A 19,510-nucleotide genomic window follows, 5' to 3' on the forward strand; every position below is an offset into this window, starting at 1 on the left:
CCTATTCCTCACAGGGCTACAGTTCCTAGAATGGGAGTTCCCAGAATTCTCTGGGGGATGCCATGACAGTTTAAAGTGTTATCATGCCACTTTATGGTGTGAATGTGCCCAAAGAGAAAACCATGAGGGGTTGCTTTTTGCGGCAGTACTAGATCAAGCAAAGCCTATTTAGTCACACACCATTCTTAAAATAAAGAAGCACAGGCGCTTTGCTGGGGGAGGGAGAAAGTTGGCAGCCACCCCCCAGCCGGATGAAATGTGAACACACGCACAAGTTGTCAAGCACATTTTTATCATCGCTTCCAAGAACGAACTCTCCCATAAACAGATGGGGGGAAAGTTGAAATGCGAAGTCTTTCCTCTGAAAGTTGGCTACAAGACACAACTTAGTGGCTTTGCAGATTTCGTTAAGGTTCCCCCCCCCCCTTTGCTGGCTTGTATCTGTGGCAGTATAGACATTTTTTAAAACCCCCAGCAAAGGTTAATATTTATATATATATATGAGAAAACAAGTGGGGAAGAGTTTGAAAGTACCTCAACAATACAGCATCTGATGTGTTATGACCAGTAGTACACAGTCCTTGAGAGGTGAGGGCGTCCGCTCTCTGACAACACAACAGCAGAGGGTGGGGGGGGGTTTTTTGGGGGGGGTCCACTGTCAATACTCAGCTGGTGGTGCTGGGGGTTAAAAGACCACCAGGTCGGGGGGCACGCAGGAGAAGTCATTTAAAGTAAACCAGCTGATTTTCAGAAGAGGGAAAAAGGGTACTTTGCTCCAGAAGGTAATAATACACCAGAAGTCATGTTCTTAAAAATTCTTTGCATAGCAAAAGTGCTCCCAGGAGCACCAAGGGGGTGGGGGGAAGTGTTTGGAACAACCCTGCCCCACCCTATCTATCTGAGTCTGCCCCCATGAACACCCCAAGCAAGGAGACGTTTACGACCAGTGGAAATGGAACAGGCCACAGATTTGGGAGTCAAGCCCGGGGCGGGGGGGGGGGCAGGCAGTGTCAAGCCTGGATAGTTTTGACAGTCCTCACTTCCCCTCCGCTCTCATGATTTTGTAGGGGGCAGGGAGCCCCTCGAGAAGACGTGGCACCTCCCTTATTCGGCATCATTCCTTGCGTCAGCGGAGCCCCCGTCCTCCTTCGCAAGGCCCAGGATTGAATGGCCAGGAAAAAGTGGAGTGTGTACTTCAGGGGATTTGGGGCCGGTGGGTGGGAGAAATAAGAGGGCAGGAAGAGAGAGGGGTCCTTGCAAAGCCAGCCCCACCCCCAGGCAAACGTTGGGGCTGCCACGGATGGGTCATCTCCTCCGCGTCGCCTAATGAACCAGCTGTGCAGTCAGCCAATAGAGGATCAGAGGCTGGAAGGCGGCGGCTGCGAGGGTGACGTACATCTGCGCTCTCCCGCTAGGCCGGCTCATCCCTTCCTGCACCATTGAAGGAAGGATCTTCATCCGCAAGGAGCGTACCTGGTTCAGAGGGAGGAAATATGCCACACATCAGAGGTTAAGGAAGAAGACTTGCCTCTCTCCCCACCCCACAAATCACTCCTTTATTGTAAAAGCAAGGGTGGGCGACCTGCAGCCTCCCTAGGTGTTCATGCAGCTAGAAACTTGTGACCCTGCTATCTCACAGAATAATATTGAGTCGGAAGGGGACCCTGGGGCTCATCTAGTACCAGTCCCCTTGATCTGAAAGAATAAGCAGCTGTCCCTAACGGGGATTGAACCTGCAACCTTGACGCTGCTGAGCGATGTTGCTGGACTCCTCAACTCCCATCGGCCCTGAGGCAGCATGGCAAATAGGGATGGTGGGAGTTGTAGGCCACAGCCACATTTAAAGCACTGTTATACCACTTTAAACCCTCACGGCTTCCCCCAGAGAACCTTGGAAACTGCAGTTTGCTAAAGGCGCTGAGGGGTGTTATGGACCCTTTTTTCCATATACACACACACACACACACACACACACACCGTATTTTTCGCTCTATAGGACGCAGCGGACCGTAGGACATACCGGACCATAGGAGGGGGAGAACAGGGGAAAAAAAATTTTTCCCTTGTTCTCCCCATCTAAAACAAGGTGCGTTCAAGGTGCATTCACCCGAGCTTGTGGGGCTGGTGGTGGAGGGAAGTGCTGCTTTCCCCCACCATCAGCCTCAAAGATCCCTGAAGCCTTTGGAGCACAGCGCCCCGCTGCCCTGGAGAGGCTTTGCGCACAGCCGTCCCCAAGCTAGAACGACGAGACGTAGCGCTCCGCAGTGCTCCGTCTCCCTGTTCTGCCTTTGGGCTTAGCGGCGCAGCCTGCATTCGCTCTATAGGACGCACACACATTTCACCTTAATTTTTGGAGGGGAAAAAGTGCGTCCTATAGAGCGAAAAATACGGTGTGTGTGTGTGTGTGTGTGTGTGTGTGTGTGTGTATATATATATAATTTTTTTAACATATTGTCAGCAATCATTTAACACAATTTCATATCTTATACAATTTTTTGACTTCCGTCAATCACATCTGAAAATTTTCCAATCTTTCCCACTTAATTTACATTTCTTAATTTCACTATTACTTTTAATTTTCTTAACTAATAACTCTCTTCATAATCTTCCTTGCAATATTTCATATATCCCTCCGTACAAAACTTCTTGTATTCCTACTAGCATAATCTGTTGTTTACAATTGCTTTTCAAATAGTTCACATATTTATTCCAGTCCTCTGAGAATCTCTGGTCCCGCAGGTTTCAAATCCTTCCTGTCGTCTTATCTAATTCTGCAGAGAGACCCCCTTTTCCATTCAGAGCTGCAATTCCCAGAGTTCCCAGGGACAGATTGTATAACCACTCTGTGTGATAACTGTAAGCTCAGGGGCGGGGCGGGGGGGGGGTCGCCTGATAACTCTCTGCTCCCTTACACAAACTGCAGCTCCCAGCAGGGCCGTCTTACCCATTGGCGCTAGGGGTGCAGGGCACCCGGGCGCTGGGCTCTCAGGGGCGCCAGGCCGAGAGTCCGGGGCCCGAGAGTTGAATCCGGGGAAGAGCCCACCCGTCAGTCGGAGCACCACAGCAGGCTCTTCTACTGCGGGCAGCTCTGCACCGCGGGTTCGGGAGTGACCGAGCCAGCAAGATGCTGAGATGGGCGGGCGGACGGCTCTGCCCTCCTGCGCACCTGGGACTGGGCAACTGGGAGGGGGGTGCCAGGCAGATCTTTGCACCCCAGCGCCACATATGCTTAAGACGTCCTTGGCTCCCAGAATGCTTTGCAGGAAGCCATGACGGTTTAAAGTTATCTCCCGCTTGTACTACTGCAATGAGCTCTACGTGGGGCTACCTTTGAAGGTGACCCAGAAACTACAACTAATCCAGAATGCGGCAGCTAGACTCGCCGAGACCACATAACACCGGTCTTGAAAGACCTGCATTGGCTCCCAGTACATTTCCGAGCACATTTCAAAGTGTTGGTGTTGACCTTTAAAGCCCTAAACGGCCTCGATCCAGTATACCTAAAGGAGCGTCTCCACCCTCATCGTTCTGCCCGGACGCTGAGGCCCAGCGCCAAGGGCCTTCTGATGGTTTCCTCATTGCAATAAGTTACAGGGAACCAGGCAGAGGGCCTTCTCGGTAGTGGCGCCCACCCTGTGGAACGCCCTCCCACCAGATGTCAAAGAAGTAAACAACTACCTAACATTTAGAAGACATCTGAAGGCAGCCCTGTTCAGGGAAGTTTTTAATGTGTGACATTCTAATGTATTTTTAATCTTTGTTGGAAGCTGCCCAGAGTGGCTGGGGAAACCCAGCCAGATGGGCGGGGTACAAATAATATATTATTATTATTATTATTATTAAGTGGTGCCATAGATGTTTTAAATGTGAGTGTTGTTGTTGTCTAGCAGCTTGCAGAAGCTCGCAGGCTCCTCATTCCCTTTGGTCTGATCTACCAGGAACTCTGTACGTCCCCGGGAAAGGCCTGCTGACGAGACTTCCGGCCCCACGGCACCCTGGGAGTGCCAGGGCCCAGATCCCAGTACTCACCATGAAATACATAAGAGCGCAGGAAGCCCAAGCCAAGGCGATATAATAGCCATTGCTGCCAAACACGAGGCCGCCCACCACAGCTAGGATCATCCTGGAGGAGGAGGAGGAAATGGCAAGTGTGATCATGGCTGTTAAATCCCCTCCTGTCAAGGCTGTCATCCAGACCCAGCATTCTGAGATTCACAGCTGTTGTTAAGATCTCTGCCAATCACCCCCTTTTAGTCAGGCGAGACGCATGTCAGTTCTCAGCACTGAAAGCTTTATAGAAATTTTTTAAAGCTTACGAGGTGCCGGGACACAAAGGTGCCTACGCATAGCATATTAAAAAGAAACTTTGGGGAAATGATGTGATCGTGAGGGTGGGGCAGGGGGGGGGGAGATTCTTAAAATTGTTGGCATAAATATATTCGGTGCTGGAATCATACAAGTTTAACTTAAAATTTTGGGGGAGTAATACTGGAAGCATTATGGGAGGCAAAAATTCTGTTTATTAGTAAAAGCAAATGGTGGTACAGTGGTGCCTCGCAAGACGAAATTAATCCGTTCCGTGAGGCTCTTCGTATTGCGGTTTTTTCGTCTTGCGAAGCAAGCCCATTGACAGCTTAGCAGATTAGCGCTATTAGCGGTTTAGCGGCTTTTAGCGATCAGCTGTTAAGCGGCTTATCAGCGGATCAGGGGAAAAGGGGGGGAAAGGGGGAAAAAACCCGCAGGAACTCACAAGACATTTTCGTCTTGCGAAGCAAGCCCATAGGGAAATTCGTTTTGCGAAGCGCCTCCAAAACGGAAAACCCTTTCGTCTAGCGGGTTTTCCGTCTTGCGAGGCGTTCGTCTTGCGGGGCACCACTGTAGTTTTTAAACAAGGTAACTGCAGAACTGTTTCCCTATATGTGACATTTATGTGTATGCATAATTTAGGGTTGCCAAAGTCCGGAATACAGCCATCAGAAACAGTGTCCGGGCAGAATTTGCTTAAATGTCCGGGAAAATCCAGATGTATGGAAACCCATGTCTGAAGTCAAGATTTTGGCGACTTTCCTTAAAAACAGCTCAAAAACTTCAATTTTTTTTTTGAACTCAACAACTTTTGTGTCCGGATTTTCACTTTTTGAAATGTGGCAACTCTAGCATAACTATATAGACTCTCTGGATAGATACAGTGGTACCTCAGGTTACATACGCTTCAGGTTACATACGCTTCAGGTTACATACGCTTCAGGTTACAGACTCCGCTAACCCAGAAATAGTACCTCAGGTTAAGAACTTTGCAGGAGGCCCCATTAGCTTAAGTGGTGCTTCAGGTTAAGAACAGTTTCAGATTAAGTACGGACCTCTGGAATGAATTAAGTACTTAACCTGAGGTACCACTGTACTGCAAATATCAATCACATAATTTGCATTAAAAAAATCAATGCTAACTTACTGTGTTGGGAAATTTCCCCAGAACAATCTTTTCAGTTATAAAATTTAAATGTATATCACAATTTCCAATTTAACCAAATAAATATGTCTGTGCACGTGTGTTTTTAAAAGACTGCCTGTACATTCACCTTCTGAATCAGAAGTCTTTGCTTCCCATCTGAACATGGATGGGACATTAGGTGATGGCTGTATTTGGCAAATGCCCAGAGGCACAATATAGAGAATTTTTGGAGAGTGGCAGGACCTAGAATGGATGGGGAATGGGGGTGGTGCTCCAGGTGTTGCTGGACTACAATTCCCATCATCCCTGATCACTGCTGGCTGAGGCTGATGGGAGCTGGAATCCAAGAACATTCAGAGGGCTGCATCTCACATCACAACACTGCATGGAGGTGTGTGGTGAAGTCATTACAAAAAGGGAGTTGTGCTGGTGGTGGATGATGATGATGATGATGATAATACTCTGTATATTCCTCACAAAAGTGACCCAAAGCAACTTACAAACACAAGGTAAATACTACAAACAATTACAGCAAACACAACACTTCAAAACACAAACGAAAAACATAACTAAACACACACAAAAGATAGGTCTTATAGATCCAGTTCCGCTAAAAGAGGCCGCAGGTACTCTAATTAAGGGCCAAAAGGTCACACTAAATTAAAGTTATTGCCTGGTGCCTATAACTAGACAAAGAGGGTGCCAGGTGAGCCTCGTTGGGGAGAACATTCCACAAGCAGGCCTGTCCCCTGTGAAGGCCTGTCCCCATGTTGCCCCCCCTGGACATCCCAGAGAGGGACACACAGAGAAGAGCCTCAGAGAGTGATTGCAGGGTCTGATTCAGTTCATGTGAGGAGAGGCAATCCTTGAGGTATTGTGGTCCTGAGCCACATTAAAGCCGCAACGAAGAAAATACAACAGTCAGTTTAAACACCTCTAAAGACCCCAAGTGGAAGAGCCAAGTTGGAGAAACATGCAACAAGAAGTCTGACCTCATGTAAACACAGCCTCCTATGGTCCCAAGGACCGCTAGGCCAGAGATGTGGCCCTCCTGATGTTGCTGGACCCCAGTCGCCATCATTCCTGACCACTGGCCTTGCTGGCTTGGGCTGCTAGGAGCTGGAGTCCATCCAATATTCAGAGGGCTTACGGTTCCTTCCCAGTGTGCTAGGCCAACAGCGTGCCGGCCACAAGGCAGAAGGGAGAGGCCTACTTACCCAACGTATTTGTAGCCGCAATAAGCAAGCAGGTCGAAAGTGCCCAGGTCGCTCTGGACCGTCACAAGGTACAGGCCCAGCAAAAGGGCAAGAACCTCAATCACGACCCACACGAACGCCGTGCTGGCACACATGCCCAGGACCTCTGGTGAAAACCTAGGAAGGAACAAGGCGGAAAGAGCAGAACAGAATGAACGTCAGGAACGAACATAAATATGTAAGAAGAGTCTGGCTGTTGGAATGCAATGTTAATGTCTAAAATGTCTAAGATATTATTGGATTATCAGACAAAGGACGAGCAAGTAAAATCCTCAATTATACATTGGGCAATAGATACTAGTTATAATATAGATATGGAAGCGTAGGAAGGATTGTGGAATACGGACATAAAATTCACAGCATGCTACGGCTTAAGAGAAAACTATACGGAAATGTTATATCGATGGCATCTATCACCGAATAAACTGGCAAAAATGTATAAATCAAAATTGAATAAGTGTTGGAAATGCAAAGAGAAAGAAGGTACTTTTTATCATATGTGGTGGTCTTGTGGCAAGGTTAAAGCTTACTGGGAAATGATATATAATGAATTGAAAAAGATGTTTAAAGTAACATTTGTAAAAAAAAAAAAACAGAAAAAAACAGAAGCTTTTCTTCTGGGAATTATAGGGGTAGAACTACCGTATTTTTTGTCCCATAGGACGCTCCGTCCCATAGGACGCACCTAGTTTTTTGGGGGGGAAATAAAGGGGGGGGTATGGCGGCGCTCCACCTCCCCGCTGTCCCCCGAGCTTGTGGGGCTGGCTGATGTCTGCCCAGCGCGAGGGGCGCTCTGCTTCAGGGTGCCCCTCGCGCCGGGCGGCAGGCTGCTATCCGCAGCGTGGGGAGCCCTGTGGGAACTCCCACAGGGCTCCCCATGCTGCGGATGTCTGCCCGGCGGGAGGGGCACTCTGCTTCAGGGCGCCCCGCGCGCTGGGCGGCAGGCTGCTATCTGCAGCCTAGGGAGCCCTGCGGGAACTCCCGCAGGCTCCCCAGGCTAGCTCATAGCTTCCTGAAGCCTGGAGAGCGAGAGGGGTCGATGCGCACGACCCGTCTCGGTCTCCAAGCTTCAGCGAAAGCCTGTATTCACGCCATAGGACGCACACAGATTTCCCCTTCATTTTTGGAGGGGAAAAAGTGCGTCCTATAGGGCGAAAAATACGGTACCTAAATAGCATAGAAATTTATTCAGTGGCAAGAATGTTATTTGCCCAAAAATGGAAAGAAGTCCCAACGAAAGAAGAATGGATACAAAAACTTATGGACTATGCAGAAATGGCGAAACTTACCGGAAAAATAAGAAATCAAGATAACAAACTTTTTTATAAAAGCATGGAAATGGTTTATTGAATATTTAAAAAAACAAAATGTAAACAGATGAGGACATTGGCAGGATTACTTCAGTAACATGCAGTTTCATAAGAGTATATAATTAAAGCAGATGAAGAAAAGAGTAAGCTAATTTGTAATATGCAGGAAATGATAAAAATAAATTTAAGGAACCACAGAAAGAGGAGGAAGGAAGTCGAGTTTTACAAGAGCATCTCTGCCTACTTGTAATCATAGAGTTGGAAGGGTCATGTAGTCCCTCCCAACTCTATGATTATTTAGCATCATTACTACAGAGGGCAATTTATGAAATGAAGCAGGAATAAGGAATCTGTGACCTCCAGATGTGGGAATTAAGAGGGTGGGGGTGGGGAGGAAACCTCGTTCCTTACCTTTTCTGTAAACCAAGTGCCATCCCAGCAAGTAAGATATACGTAATGAAAGCCATACCTGGAGAGAGGGGAAGAATAAGAATCACACTCATAAGAACTAGCCACTTTGATGGAACAAACTGCAGTTTTCCGGGGGGGGGGTGAAAAGGGTAGAGAGTTAGCTTCTACTATAATTAGCTATCCTGTCTAGATTAGCTCTAAAACAAGAACGGGGAGCCTGTAATTCTCATCAGCCCAGGTGACGAAAGGTTTGGGATGATGGGGGCTGGAGTCCAATGACACCCGCAGAGACACAGGCTCCTCGTCCCTGCTCTAAGAGATACACTAAAAATTTGAAGCAAGACCAACGATTTCTTTAACACTGTTGCTTTGGAAACTGGGTCCCATCTACGCTGCACATTTAAAGCAGGACCACAGCACTTTAAACAGTGATGGAGTCCCCCAGAAAATCCTGGAAAACCTAGTTTGTAAAGGGTACTGAGAGTTGTTAGAATACACCGCCCCCAATTCCCCTCACAGAGCGGCAATATCCAGCGCTCCCTGTGAAAAGGGATTGATTGTTAAGCTACACTGGGAATTGTAGCTCCGTGAGAGGAATAGAGATGTCTCCGAAAGCACCCTAATAAACTTATTCCTCTGGCCCTGCCCACAAACTGAATGTGGCCCCCAGGAGGCTGTGCACACAGAAATGTGGCCCTCAGTCTGAAAACCACCCCCAACCTCTGCTTTAGAAAGTGCTTTTTAAAACTAACAACCCCTGTGTATTAGGCCAGGGCAGAGGTGAACATCAAGAAACACAGCTATGAATCACCTGTTCAGTTTTCCCAAAAACTATCAATACAGTGGTACCTCAGGTTAAGAACTTAATTCGTTCGGAGGTCCGTTCTTAACCTGAAACTGTTCTTAACCTGAGGTACCACTTTAGCTAATGGGGCCTCCCGCTGCCGCCGCACGATTTCTGTTCTCATCCTGAAGCCAAGTTCTTAACCCAAGGTACTATTTCTGGGTTAGCAGAGTCTGTAACCTGAAGCGTCTAACCTGAAGCGTTTGTAACCCGAGGTACCACTATATGTGGACAGGCAACATAAAACTTGGCCACTCTAAATAAATTTTGGCATGGACGTTAGCTAGGATTTCAGCAGCCCAGTAATGGAAAACCTTGGGAAAAAATACGCATTTGTGCTAAAAATAAATAAATTGTGGACCTTGGCTACTGTGGAAAAAATAAACTGTGTTTCTGGGGGTACAGAAAGATGGTGGAGGATCCAGAAGGCTTTCTTGTCATCGGATGAGATTTTATTTCCTGTGCTTCGTACTCCAGTGCTAAACATTAACCCTCCACGCCAGCTCAGGAAATAAGGATGGTCTGATTTATACTGGTGTGTCATCATTTCTTTCTCTTGTTACTGATTGCTTGTTTGCTTTGAATACAGTATGATGAAACACTGTGCTACTGTACTTTTGAGTTGTTACTAATGGTAAAATAAGGAATAAGTAAAGAAACTCTCCTATTTTCAAGAGAGAGCCTCCACTCACTAGGAATGTAGAGGTCTGGAGCGTTGACGTCCTGCCGTGGCGTGAGGGGGACATCTCTGTGGTAGCGGACTTCCCAGTTCTGTAGAGGAACAATAATAGGCACAGGTGAGAGCTGGCTGCCCAAAACCTGTTTCAAAACACTATTATTATTTTTTTAAAGGGGGGTTCACATTTGTTCTCAAACGGCACTGAAGATGAGGTGGGAAAAGCGCAGATATTTTATTTTTATTTTTCTGTACAGTGGTACCTCGGGTTAAGTACTTAATTCGTTCCAGAGATCCATTCTTAACCTGAAACTGTGCTTAACCTGAAGCAAAGTTCTTAACCTGAAGCATTATTTCTGGGCAAGCGGAGTGTGTAACCTGAAGCGTATGTAACCTGAAGCATATGTAACCCGAGGTACCACTGTATTGTAGAATATTTGAGCAGCGTTCACTGTTAAAACATAAAGCACCACAGATTTTGTTTTGAAACATCTGCCTAGGCCTGACAGCATTAAAAAGTCTTCAAGAGACTCCTGAAAGTCAACAGCGAGGGTGCCTGCCGCATCTCTGACTGAAGCGTGTTCGACAACCAAATTCTCAACTTCGAATAGAAGCCAGGCTCTGTAACACGGGGGAATAGCAAGCCCCTCTCCTCCGAATGATCTCAGTGATTGAGCTGGGATACAAGGTCTCTCAAGTGATCCTTAAGGTATCCTGCACCCAAGCTGTCCCTTTCAAACAAAATGTAGGAGCATAAGAAGCTGCCTTCTAAGATGTCAGTCCTCATGGTTCTGAAATAAATGGCTGACATAACTAGAAACATAGGAACCTGCCTTATAGTTAACTACATACGCCGTGTGAAGAAGCCCTCCCTCTCATCTGTCCTGAATCTACCCCCACTTCACTTCATTGGAAGACCCCCATTTCCAGTTATTATGAAAGAGAGAGGAAAAAACTCCTCTATCTACTTCTTCTGTACCATGCATAATTTTGTAAAACTTCACCTCGGCTCTGTATACCTGAAGGAGCATCTCCACCCCCGTCGTTCAGCCTGGACACTGAAGTCCAGCTCCGAGGGCCTTCTGGAGATTCCCTCATTGCGAGAAGTGAAGCTACAGGGAACCAGGCAGAGGGCCTTCTCAGTAGTGGCGCCTGCCCTGTGGAACGCCCTCCCATCAGATGTCAAGGCAATAAACAACTATCTGACTTTTAGAAGATGCCTGAAGGCTGCCCTGCACAGGGCAGTTAGTTTTTAATGTTTGATGTTTTGCTGAGTTTTTAATTTGTTGGAAGTCACCCAGAGTGGCTGGGGCAACCCAGTCAGATGGGCAAAGTATGAGTAATTATAATTATTATTACAGATAGGTAGCCGTGTTGGTCTGCCATAGTCAAAACAAAACAAATTCCTTCCAGTAGCACCTTAAAGACCAACTAAGTCAGTTCTTGGTATGAGCTTTCGTGTGCATGCACACTTCTTCAGATACCAAGAACTGAAGATATCTGAAGAAGTGTGCATGCACACGAAAGCTCATACCAAGAACTGACTTAGTTGGTCTTTAAGGTGCTACTGGAAGGAATTTGTTTTGTTTTGACTATAATTATTATTATTATTATTATTATTATTATTATTATTATTATTATTATTATTATCCCCAACCACCACCCTTGCTGAGGCCCAGGCCAATGGCATGAGAAAGGCACTCTGTACATGCCTGGAAATACTGTGAGTACATGTCTTCTCTTTTTTGAACGCACCCAGATTCTTTCCCCCACCCACCAATAGCAGAGAATGGAATCCAGCAGTGTAGTCTCTAAGTTGCTATAATGACCCTTTTAAGTTCCTTCCTGTGATTATCCTAACTGCTGCCAAGTTAGCAGTCTAAGGAAAGAACTATGTGGCAGAAACTGCCCCGTCCTCCTGAACTAGATGTCTGTCACCTGCTCTGCTCTCGGATTTCATCCATGGGAACGGCACGGCTCTTTATCTTGATAGTGCCAGAGTGCAAGAGTGCCAGAACCGCCACTGACAAAGAACTGTAACTTTGGAAACCTGTGCTTGAGCTTGCTATTTTCCTCCTCCCTCCTCCACCCTGTTTCCTCACATGACGTATCTTTTTATGGTGGTTAGCCTGAGGGCAAGGAGGGGCCATCTCAGAACTGTATGCCACTATGAAGCGCCTTTTCCAGCTGAAGGGTGGGGTGTAAAAGCTGTAAATAAATAAAACCGGGACCCCCAAACCGAAACAGCGGGCAAAGCGCTGCCTCCCTATCCGTACCTGGTGTACATAAGGAAACACCAACAGGGCGAGTTTCTTCATCACGTAAGTGGTGTCCACTGCAAAGAAGTATTTCAGTTTGTTCATGGACATAAAACGATGGATCTGATGGAAGCAAAATTCGAGAATGAAAAATTATCCAGCTCAGAGGAAAGTATTCTTCTGAATTACACACCTACTATACCTGGGAGATAGCTCAGCCAATAAGAGTGTGAGATTCTTAACCTCAGGGTCGTGAGTTTGAGCCCCACCTTGGACAAAACATTCCTGCATTACAGAAGGTTGGACCAGATGACCCTTGTGGTCCATTCCTTCTCTACAATTCTACGATTCCGTAAGGAATCTGACAACTGGACAGGATAAATGGATTCACTGTGCCCTTACTACACCCAAAAGACTGGTATTGATGCGCTGGGAATATAAATCTATGGCCCCTTTCAGTCAATGGACGGAAGATACGACAACAATCACAGCTTATGAACACACTGCTTATAGGTGCAGACTTTGTGTGGACAAGTACAGTGGTACCTCAGGTTAAGTACTTAATTAGTTCTGGAGGTCCGTTCTTAACCTGAAACTGTTCTTAACCTGAAGCAGCACTTTAGCTAATGGGGCCTCCTGCTGCTGCCGCGCCACCGGAGCACAATTTCTGTTCTTATCCTGAAGCAAAGTTCTTAACCCAAGGTACTATTTCTGGGTTAGTGGAGTCTGTAACCTGAAGCATATGTAACCCAAGGTACCACTGTATAATGATATCTCTTCCCCTATCCCTCCCCTCCACCAGTTTTGTAGCATGCTGGCAAAAAAAGTGTTTTATATTAGAGAGGGGGTCCCAAAAGCATGAAGGGGGGGGGGGCAAAACCTGCAGCTAGTTAAGAGCACAGGAAGCGCACAAAACCCAGAAGGGGAGAATGAACCAACCCTAAGCTCAGCCCCACCTGCATTACACATTTAAAGTACTTTATCCAGTCATGGCTTCCCCCTTCCACCATTATTTGCTAATGGCGCTTGGAATTGTAGCTCTGCAAGAGGTGAACTACAGTTCCCAAGAATCTTTGGGGGTACTGAAGGAAATATGCAGCCATGGAAGCTTATGATACAATGATTTTAGGGCCCCATGTGCACCCTACATTAAAAGCACCGTACCACTTTATACAGGCTTCCCCCAGACGACCTGGGAACTGTAGTTTGACATCGTTCGGAGACCCTTAGCCTCCTCGCAGAGCTGCAATTCCCAGATTTCCCCGGGAACAGAGACTGATTGCTAAACTACTCTGGGAGCTACTGACTCACGGCACACTTAAACTACAGTCCCCAGAGTCCTTTGGGGGAAGCCACAACTGTTTATGAAGAGGTGTAACAGCGTTTTGGACGTACAAGCCTAGTCCATAGGATGAATGCCTCTTCCTACCTCCTTGTGCATGATGTCCTTGCCCTGAGATGCGATGGTGGTGCCGTAGGCCATTGCTACGTTGGCCACTGGGTCGGCAAAGATCTGGTTGAAACCCATGTCGATGCCTGGGGCCGGGTAACCCGGCTGCTGGGGGCCGTAGGCCGCACTGGTGTCGTCAAAGAGCTGGGGGGCATCTGCGTTCTGCGGCACGGGAGGGATCCTTGTCCTGTGTTTAGAACCTACAAGAGAGAGGGTTTTAGTAGGGAGGAGAGATAATTTTTTTAAAGAAAAGAAGGCATATCAGATGGTCAGAAACACCCTTACAAGAGCTTGGAAGAACAAACACCTACCATGGGTTACATAACGTCCCAAGGATCTTAGGTAAAGGTAACCCTGACCCTTAGGTCAAGTCGCCGATGACTCTGGGGTTGCAGCGCTCATCTCACTCTATAGGCCAAGGGAGCCGGCATTTGTCCGCAGACAGCTTCCAGGTCATGTGGCCAGCTTGACTAAGCCGCTTCTGGCGAACCAGAGCAGCGCACAGAAACACTGTTTACCTTCCCACTGGAGTGGTACCTATTTATCTACTTGCACTTTGACATGCTTTCGAACTGCTAGGTTGGCAGGAGCAGGGACTGAGCAACGGAAGCTCACCCCATCGCAGGGATCCGAACCGCTGACCTTCTGATCAGCAAGCCCAAGGCTCTGTGGTTTAGACCACAGCGCCACCCGTGTCCCTCACCCAAGGATCTTATCTGAGCACAATTATTATAAAGGCCAATATATGGTTTATTTCCTTACGGGACACTCAGCTCTGTTTCACAATGGTAGATAAGAATCTCAGGAGGACTAAGCGCCTTCAGGAAGGAAACTACTATCCCCCTGTAAGAAGGTGGCTGCCGATTAGATACGAGGCCAAGCTACTTTGCCCCTGCCCAACGGGAGAGTTTTGGGGCCACGACAAAACAGTCGCCAAGAGAGGCAAGCCCAGCGAGAATGTTTATGCTCCTGCGAAGGCCTCCAGCAGGAGGAAACCCTGCTTCTGAGCCCAAAGGTGGAGAGTACGGAAGGAAAGGAGCAACGTGGTTTCTTGCTAAGCATGACAGAGTCTTCCAAGCGAGAACCAAGTGGGAGGTGAGGGATGGAAGACTGAGGGTAGAAATCTTGAGAGAAAGGCGACTTGGCAGATGAGTTACAGATAGGTAGCCATGTTGGTCTGCCATAGTCAAAACTATGGTATCTGAAGAAGTGTGCATGCACACGAAAGCTCATACCTAGAACTAACTTAGTTGGTCTTTAAGGTGCTACTGGAAGGAATTTTTTGTTTTGGCAGATGAGGTTTGCCTAAGGCAGAGGAGACAGGGATAGCTCGGTCGGTAGAGCATGAGACTCTTAATCACCGGGTTGTGGGTTCGAGCCCCACATTGGTCAAAACATTCCTGCATTGCGTGGGGGGTTGGACTAGATGATCCTTGGGGTCCCTTCCAACTCTACAATATGAGACTGGGGGTGGGGGGAGGAGAGAGTAAAGCTTGCAATGCTTTGCTCTGACAGCCGTGTAGTTGTAGTTAGACTTCAACTCCCATCAACCCCAGCCAACGTGACCGATGGCAAGGGATGATGGGAGTTGTAGTTCAGCAGCGGCTGGACAGGGCTCCCAAGTTCTCATTGAGAAGCTCCACAGGAATCCTCATCATTTTTACTAAATTATGGCCTACTACTACAAACCATTTATTAATTTATTAGAATAAACAAACTAGATTTTTTTTTGAAAGGAGATTTGTGTCCTGCCTTTCCAATTCCAAAAGGGGTGGGGACTGGGACTCAAGGTAGTTTAAATATATAATGAAAATCAATTAAAAACAGAAAAGGGAAAACACCCACCCACCCACAACTTTTACAACACATCACTTAGCAATAACAACAAACTGTATCCAATGCTAGTTCGGAATAGACCCACTTAAATTAAAAAGCATGACTAACTTAGGTCCATTAATTTCAGCAGTTAAATCCCAAGTGGAACTGAGTTGGGATACAACCCAGGACTAGTAATAATAATTTTAAAACACACCAGAAAGAAAACGAAGGCAACAACATTTATTTACTTTTACTAAGGATTTGTGAAAGAGGCTAAATCTCTCTTTCTCTCTCTCTTTTATCCACGAGGGCAGAACACGTAGCAAAGAGGATGCTTTAAATGACAAAAAGTTAGGGTTCCAGGCGGAGAAATCGAAGTTAGAAACAGAATTGTTAGAACCAAAGACTAAGGTACTATCTAGAATGTATAACTTGCTGTTAAAATGGAACACACAAGACGAAATGGTTAAATCGGCTATGATAAAGTTGGCACAGGACATTGGGTATAACATTATGTTCGAGGACTGGGAAAGGTTATGGACCACTGGGCTGAACTTCACTGCATGTAATGCTCTGAAGGAAAATGTAATGAAAATGATATATAGATGGTACATGACCCCAGTTAAACTTGCCAAAATATACCATTCGTCTGATAATAAATGTTGGAAATGTAAAGAAAATGAAGGAACATTCTTTCACCTCTGGTGGACATGCCCTAAGGTGAAGGCTTTCTGGGAAATGATATATAATGAGCTGAAAAAGGTATTTAAGTATACCTTCCCTAAGAAACCAGAGGCCTTCCTTCTGGGTATTGTCGGCCAGAAGGTGTTAAAGAAGGACCGAACATTTTTCATGTATGCAACAACGGCAGCAAGGATACTCATCGCAAAAAACTGGAAAACTCAAGATCTACCCACACTGGAAGAGTGGCAGATGCAGCTGATGGACTACATGCAATTAGCTGAGATGACTGGCAGAATCCGAGACCTGGGAGAAGAGAGGATTGAGGAAGACTGGAAGAAATTTAAGATGTATTTACAAAAACATAATTTGGTTGAATGTTAAGAAGGATGCTAGATTATAAAAAATTGGCCACCACTAAATTAGATTTTGAACTTGATGATAAGTGAGATTAAAGAAAACATAAATTTTATGGAGAATTGTTAGATTATACTTGATTGAGTGGATATAAGATCGTAAACAAGTTGATAATTTGCTTGGAAAAATCTTTTAACGATGTAAATGGGAGCGGGAGACGTGAGGGAGACCAAAGAAGTGAGGAAACTACGTTGTGATAGAAGTAAGATTGTTTATTATTGGTGCATTTGTATTTAAAAACTCTAATAAATATTTATATAAAAAAAAAGAGGATGCTTTAATTATGATTACAAGTCTCTTTGGAACTGAACCCAGGACGGTCCAAGAGCCCAAAAAGCACGTGCTCTGCGGCCGAGTTCAGGCCCCTTCCACTTAGCTCCCCTTAGGAAGCAACAGGATTATCGGGGGCAGGGAGAGAGAAAGGTCTTTTGGTGCTAAGGCCCTGATCCCGAGGCAAGCGCCCCCCCCCTCAGCAGACCCCTCTTCCACACTGTCTGGATACAACTGCTTGGGGGAAGGAATCGGCACCCCAACATTGAAGCCCCGTCTGGGGCCTGTTACCCCCTTTCCGTTTCCCCCCTCCGAGTCCCCCTCAAGGTCTTACCTGGGCCCCCATAGCCAGGGGGATAAGCCATGGCTCCCCGCGATAGTTTGCAAAACGGGGCCCCCTCTTCTGAAAGTGTGATCAACTTGAAATCAAAGTGGGGGGGGAGGGGGAGGGAGACTTGAAGACGGATCAAAAGGAAGGGGGAGGGAGACGCAAGTCCAAGCCACGTCCTCAAAGCCTTCAGCGCTGCAATCCTCGGCCTCCCATTGGCTGCTACGGTGGCTGCGCTCAGGGCTTTGAGCGCTGATTGGCGGGAAATGTATCCATTTCACTCTCTCTTTTTTCCTTGCTTCCTCGCAGCTGTTCCAAAGGGGCGGAGTTCCCGCTGTACATTCGGTAAGAAGTCCTCTTAAGGGCGCATGCGCGCGAGGAAGTTCCATTCACCCCGCCCCTCTTTTGTCGAAACAATTATTAGCAGTTAACAAACTGTATGTGGCAGTTGAAGAGTTTGTGGCTTCTCCTATTTTTTATTTTTTTTGGCAGTGTGGTCTTTTTAAAAAATCTGTATCATCCTTTTTGTTGGATGATTCAAATAAAACTGGTTTTGTTTTTTAAGATAAGTTTTCAAGATGCTGTTGTTGTTGTTGTTTAGTCCGACTCTTCGTGACCCCCTGGACCAGAGCACGCCAGGCACTCCTCTCTTCCACTGCCTCCCGCAGTTTAGTCAAACTCATGCTGGTAGCTTCGAGAACATTGTCCATCCATCTCGTCCTCTGTCGTCCCCTTCTCCTTGTGCCCTCCATCTTTCCCAACATCAGGGTCTTTTCCAGGGGGGTCTTCTCTTCTCATGAGGTGGCCAAAGTCTTGGAGCCTCAGCTTCAGGATCTGTCCTTCCAGTGAGCACCCAAGGCTGATTTCCTTAAGAATGGATACATTTGATCTTCTTGCAGTCCATGGGACTCTCAAGAGTCTCCTCCAGCACCAGAATTCAAAAGCATCCATTCTTCGGCGATCAGCCTTCTTGATGGTCCAGCTCTCACTTCCATACATCACTACTGGGAAAACCATAGCTTTAACTGTATGGACCTTTGTCGGCAAGGTGATGTCTCTGCTTTTTAAGATGCTGTCTAGGTTTGTCATTGCTTTTCTCCCAAGAAGCAGGAGTCTTTTAATTTCGTGACTGCTGTCACCATCTGCAGTGATCCTGGAGCCCAAGAAAGTAAAATCTCTCACCGTCTCCATTTCTTCCCCTAAGATAAAATGTTGAAAGCTTGCCCAAAGGCTTCCATCCTAAGAAGACACAATTACATTGGCCAGTGTGAGAACACCATGCTGGACTATTTGTGTGTTTGGCCTGATCCAGCAGGCTCTTTTTGTTTTCTGATGATACAAGAGGAAGAAGGGATGCGGAGGGAAGAGGAAAGCAAGGAAGGGGAATGCATAGGGATGAGATTGATGTATCCAGCCACCAGATAGCACTCTGTGATGCTCACAAGCAAGGCATAAAGAAGCAGCGTCCTCCTTTGTATACCCAGCACCTGTTATTTATGGGTAGCTGCCTCTGACCATGGGAGTTCCATTTTCCTATCATGCCCGATCCCGCTTTTAATAACAATCTAAGCCAATTGCCCACCTAACAGTTCGAAAGCACGTCAAAGTGCAAGTAGATAAATAGGTACCGCTCCGGTGGGAAGGGAAACGGTGTTTCCGTGCGCTGCTCTGGTTCGCCAGAAGCGGCTTAGTCATGCTGGCCACATGGCCTGGAAGCTGTATGCCGGCTCCCTCGGCCAGGAAAGCGAGATGAGCGCCGCAACCCCAGAGTCGGTCATGACTGGACCTAATGGTCAGGGGTCCCTTTACCTTTACTTAAGCCAATGGCTATTGCCACATCTTGTCACAACAAATCCCACTAGTCTTTCTTTTCAGCAACTTTCCCAGCTCCACAATCTTCTTTTGTCAAAATGTGGTCACTGGGACTGAACTGTATGCCAAATGTAGCCAGACCACAGATATAGAATCTTAGAACTGTAGAGTTGGAATGGACCCCCTCCCCAAATGGTCATCTAGTCCAGTGTTTCCCAACCTTGGGCCTCCAGCTGTTTTTGGACTACAACTCCCATCATCCCTAGCTAGCAAGACCAGTGGTCAGGGATGATGGGAATTGTAGTACAAAAACAGCTGGAGGCCCAAGGTTGGGAAACACTGATCTAGTCCAACCATCTCGACTGAAGCATCCATGACAGCTGGCCATCCAACCTTAAAAACCTCTAGTGAGGGAAAGTCCACCACCTTCTGAGGAAGACCGTTCCACTGTTGAACAGCTCTTACTGTAAGAAAGTTCTTCCTGATGTTTAGTCGGAATCTCCTTTCTTGTAACTTGAAGCCACTGG

The 19,510-nt window shown here is 46.8% G+C and overlaps 1 protein-coding gene across 1 annotated transcript; it reads right to left on the reverse strand.

Moving 5' to 3' along the window:
- Positions 1-275: 275 nt before the first annotated feature.
- Positions 276-17,376, reverse strand: YIF1A (Yip1 interacting factor homolog A, membrane trafficking protein). Its single transcript, XM_081841351.1, has 8 exons — positions 17,178-17,376; positions 13,637-13,857; positions 12,226-12,330; positions 9,966-10,044; positions 8,430-8,487; positions 6,670-6,825; positions 4,030-4,123; positions 276-1,473 (listed from the first exon to the last, which is right to left on the reverse strand). The coding sequence occupies exons 1-8, from the start codon at positions 17,206-17,208 to the stop codon at positions 1,324-1,326; spliced, it is 894 nt and encodes a 297-aa protein (XP_081697477.1). The 5' UTR covers positions 17,209-17,376; the 3' UTR covers positions 276-1,323.
- Positions 17,377-19,510: the final 2,134 nt, after the last annotated feature.

Source organism: Podarcis erhardii (genome assembly GCF_964252035.2).
Source record: "Podarcis erhardii genome assembly, chromosome: 15".
NCBI lineage: Eukaryota > Metazoa > Chordata > Lepidosauria > Squamata > Lacertidae > Podarcis > Podarcis erhardii.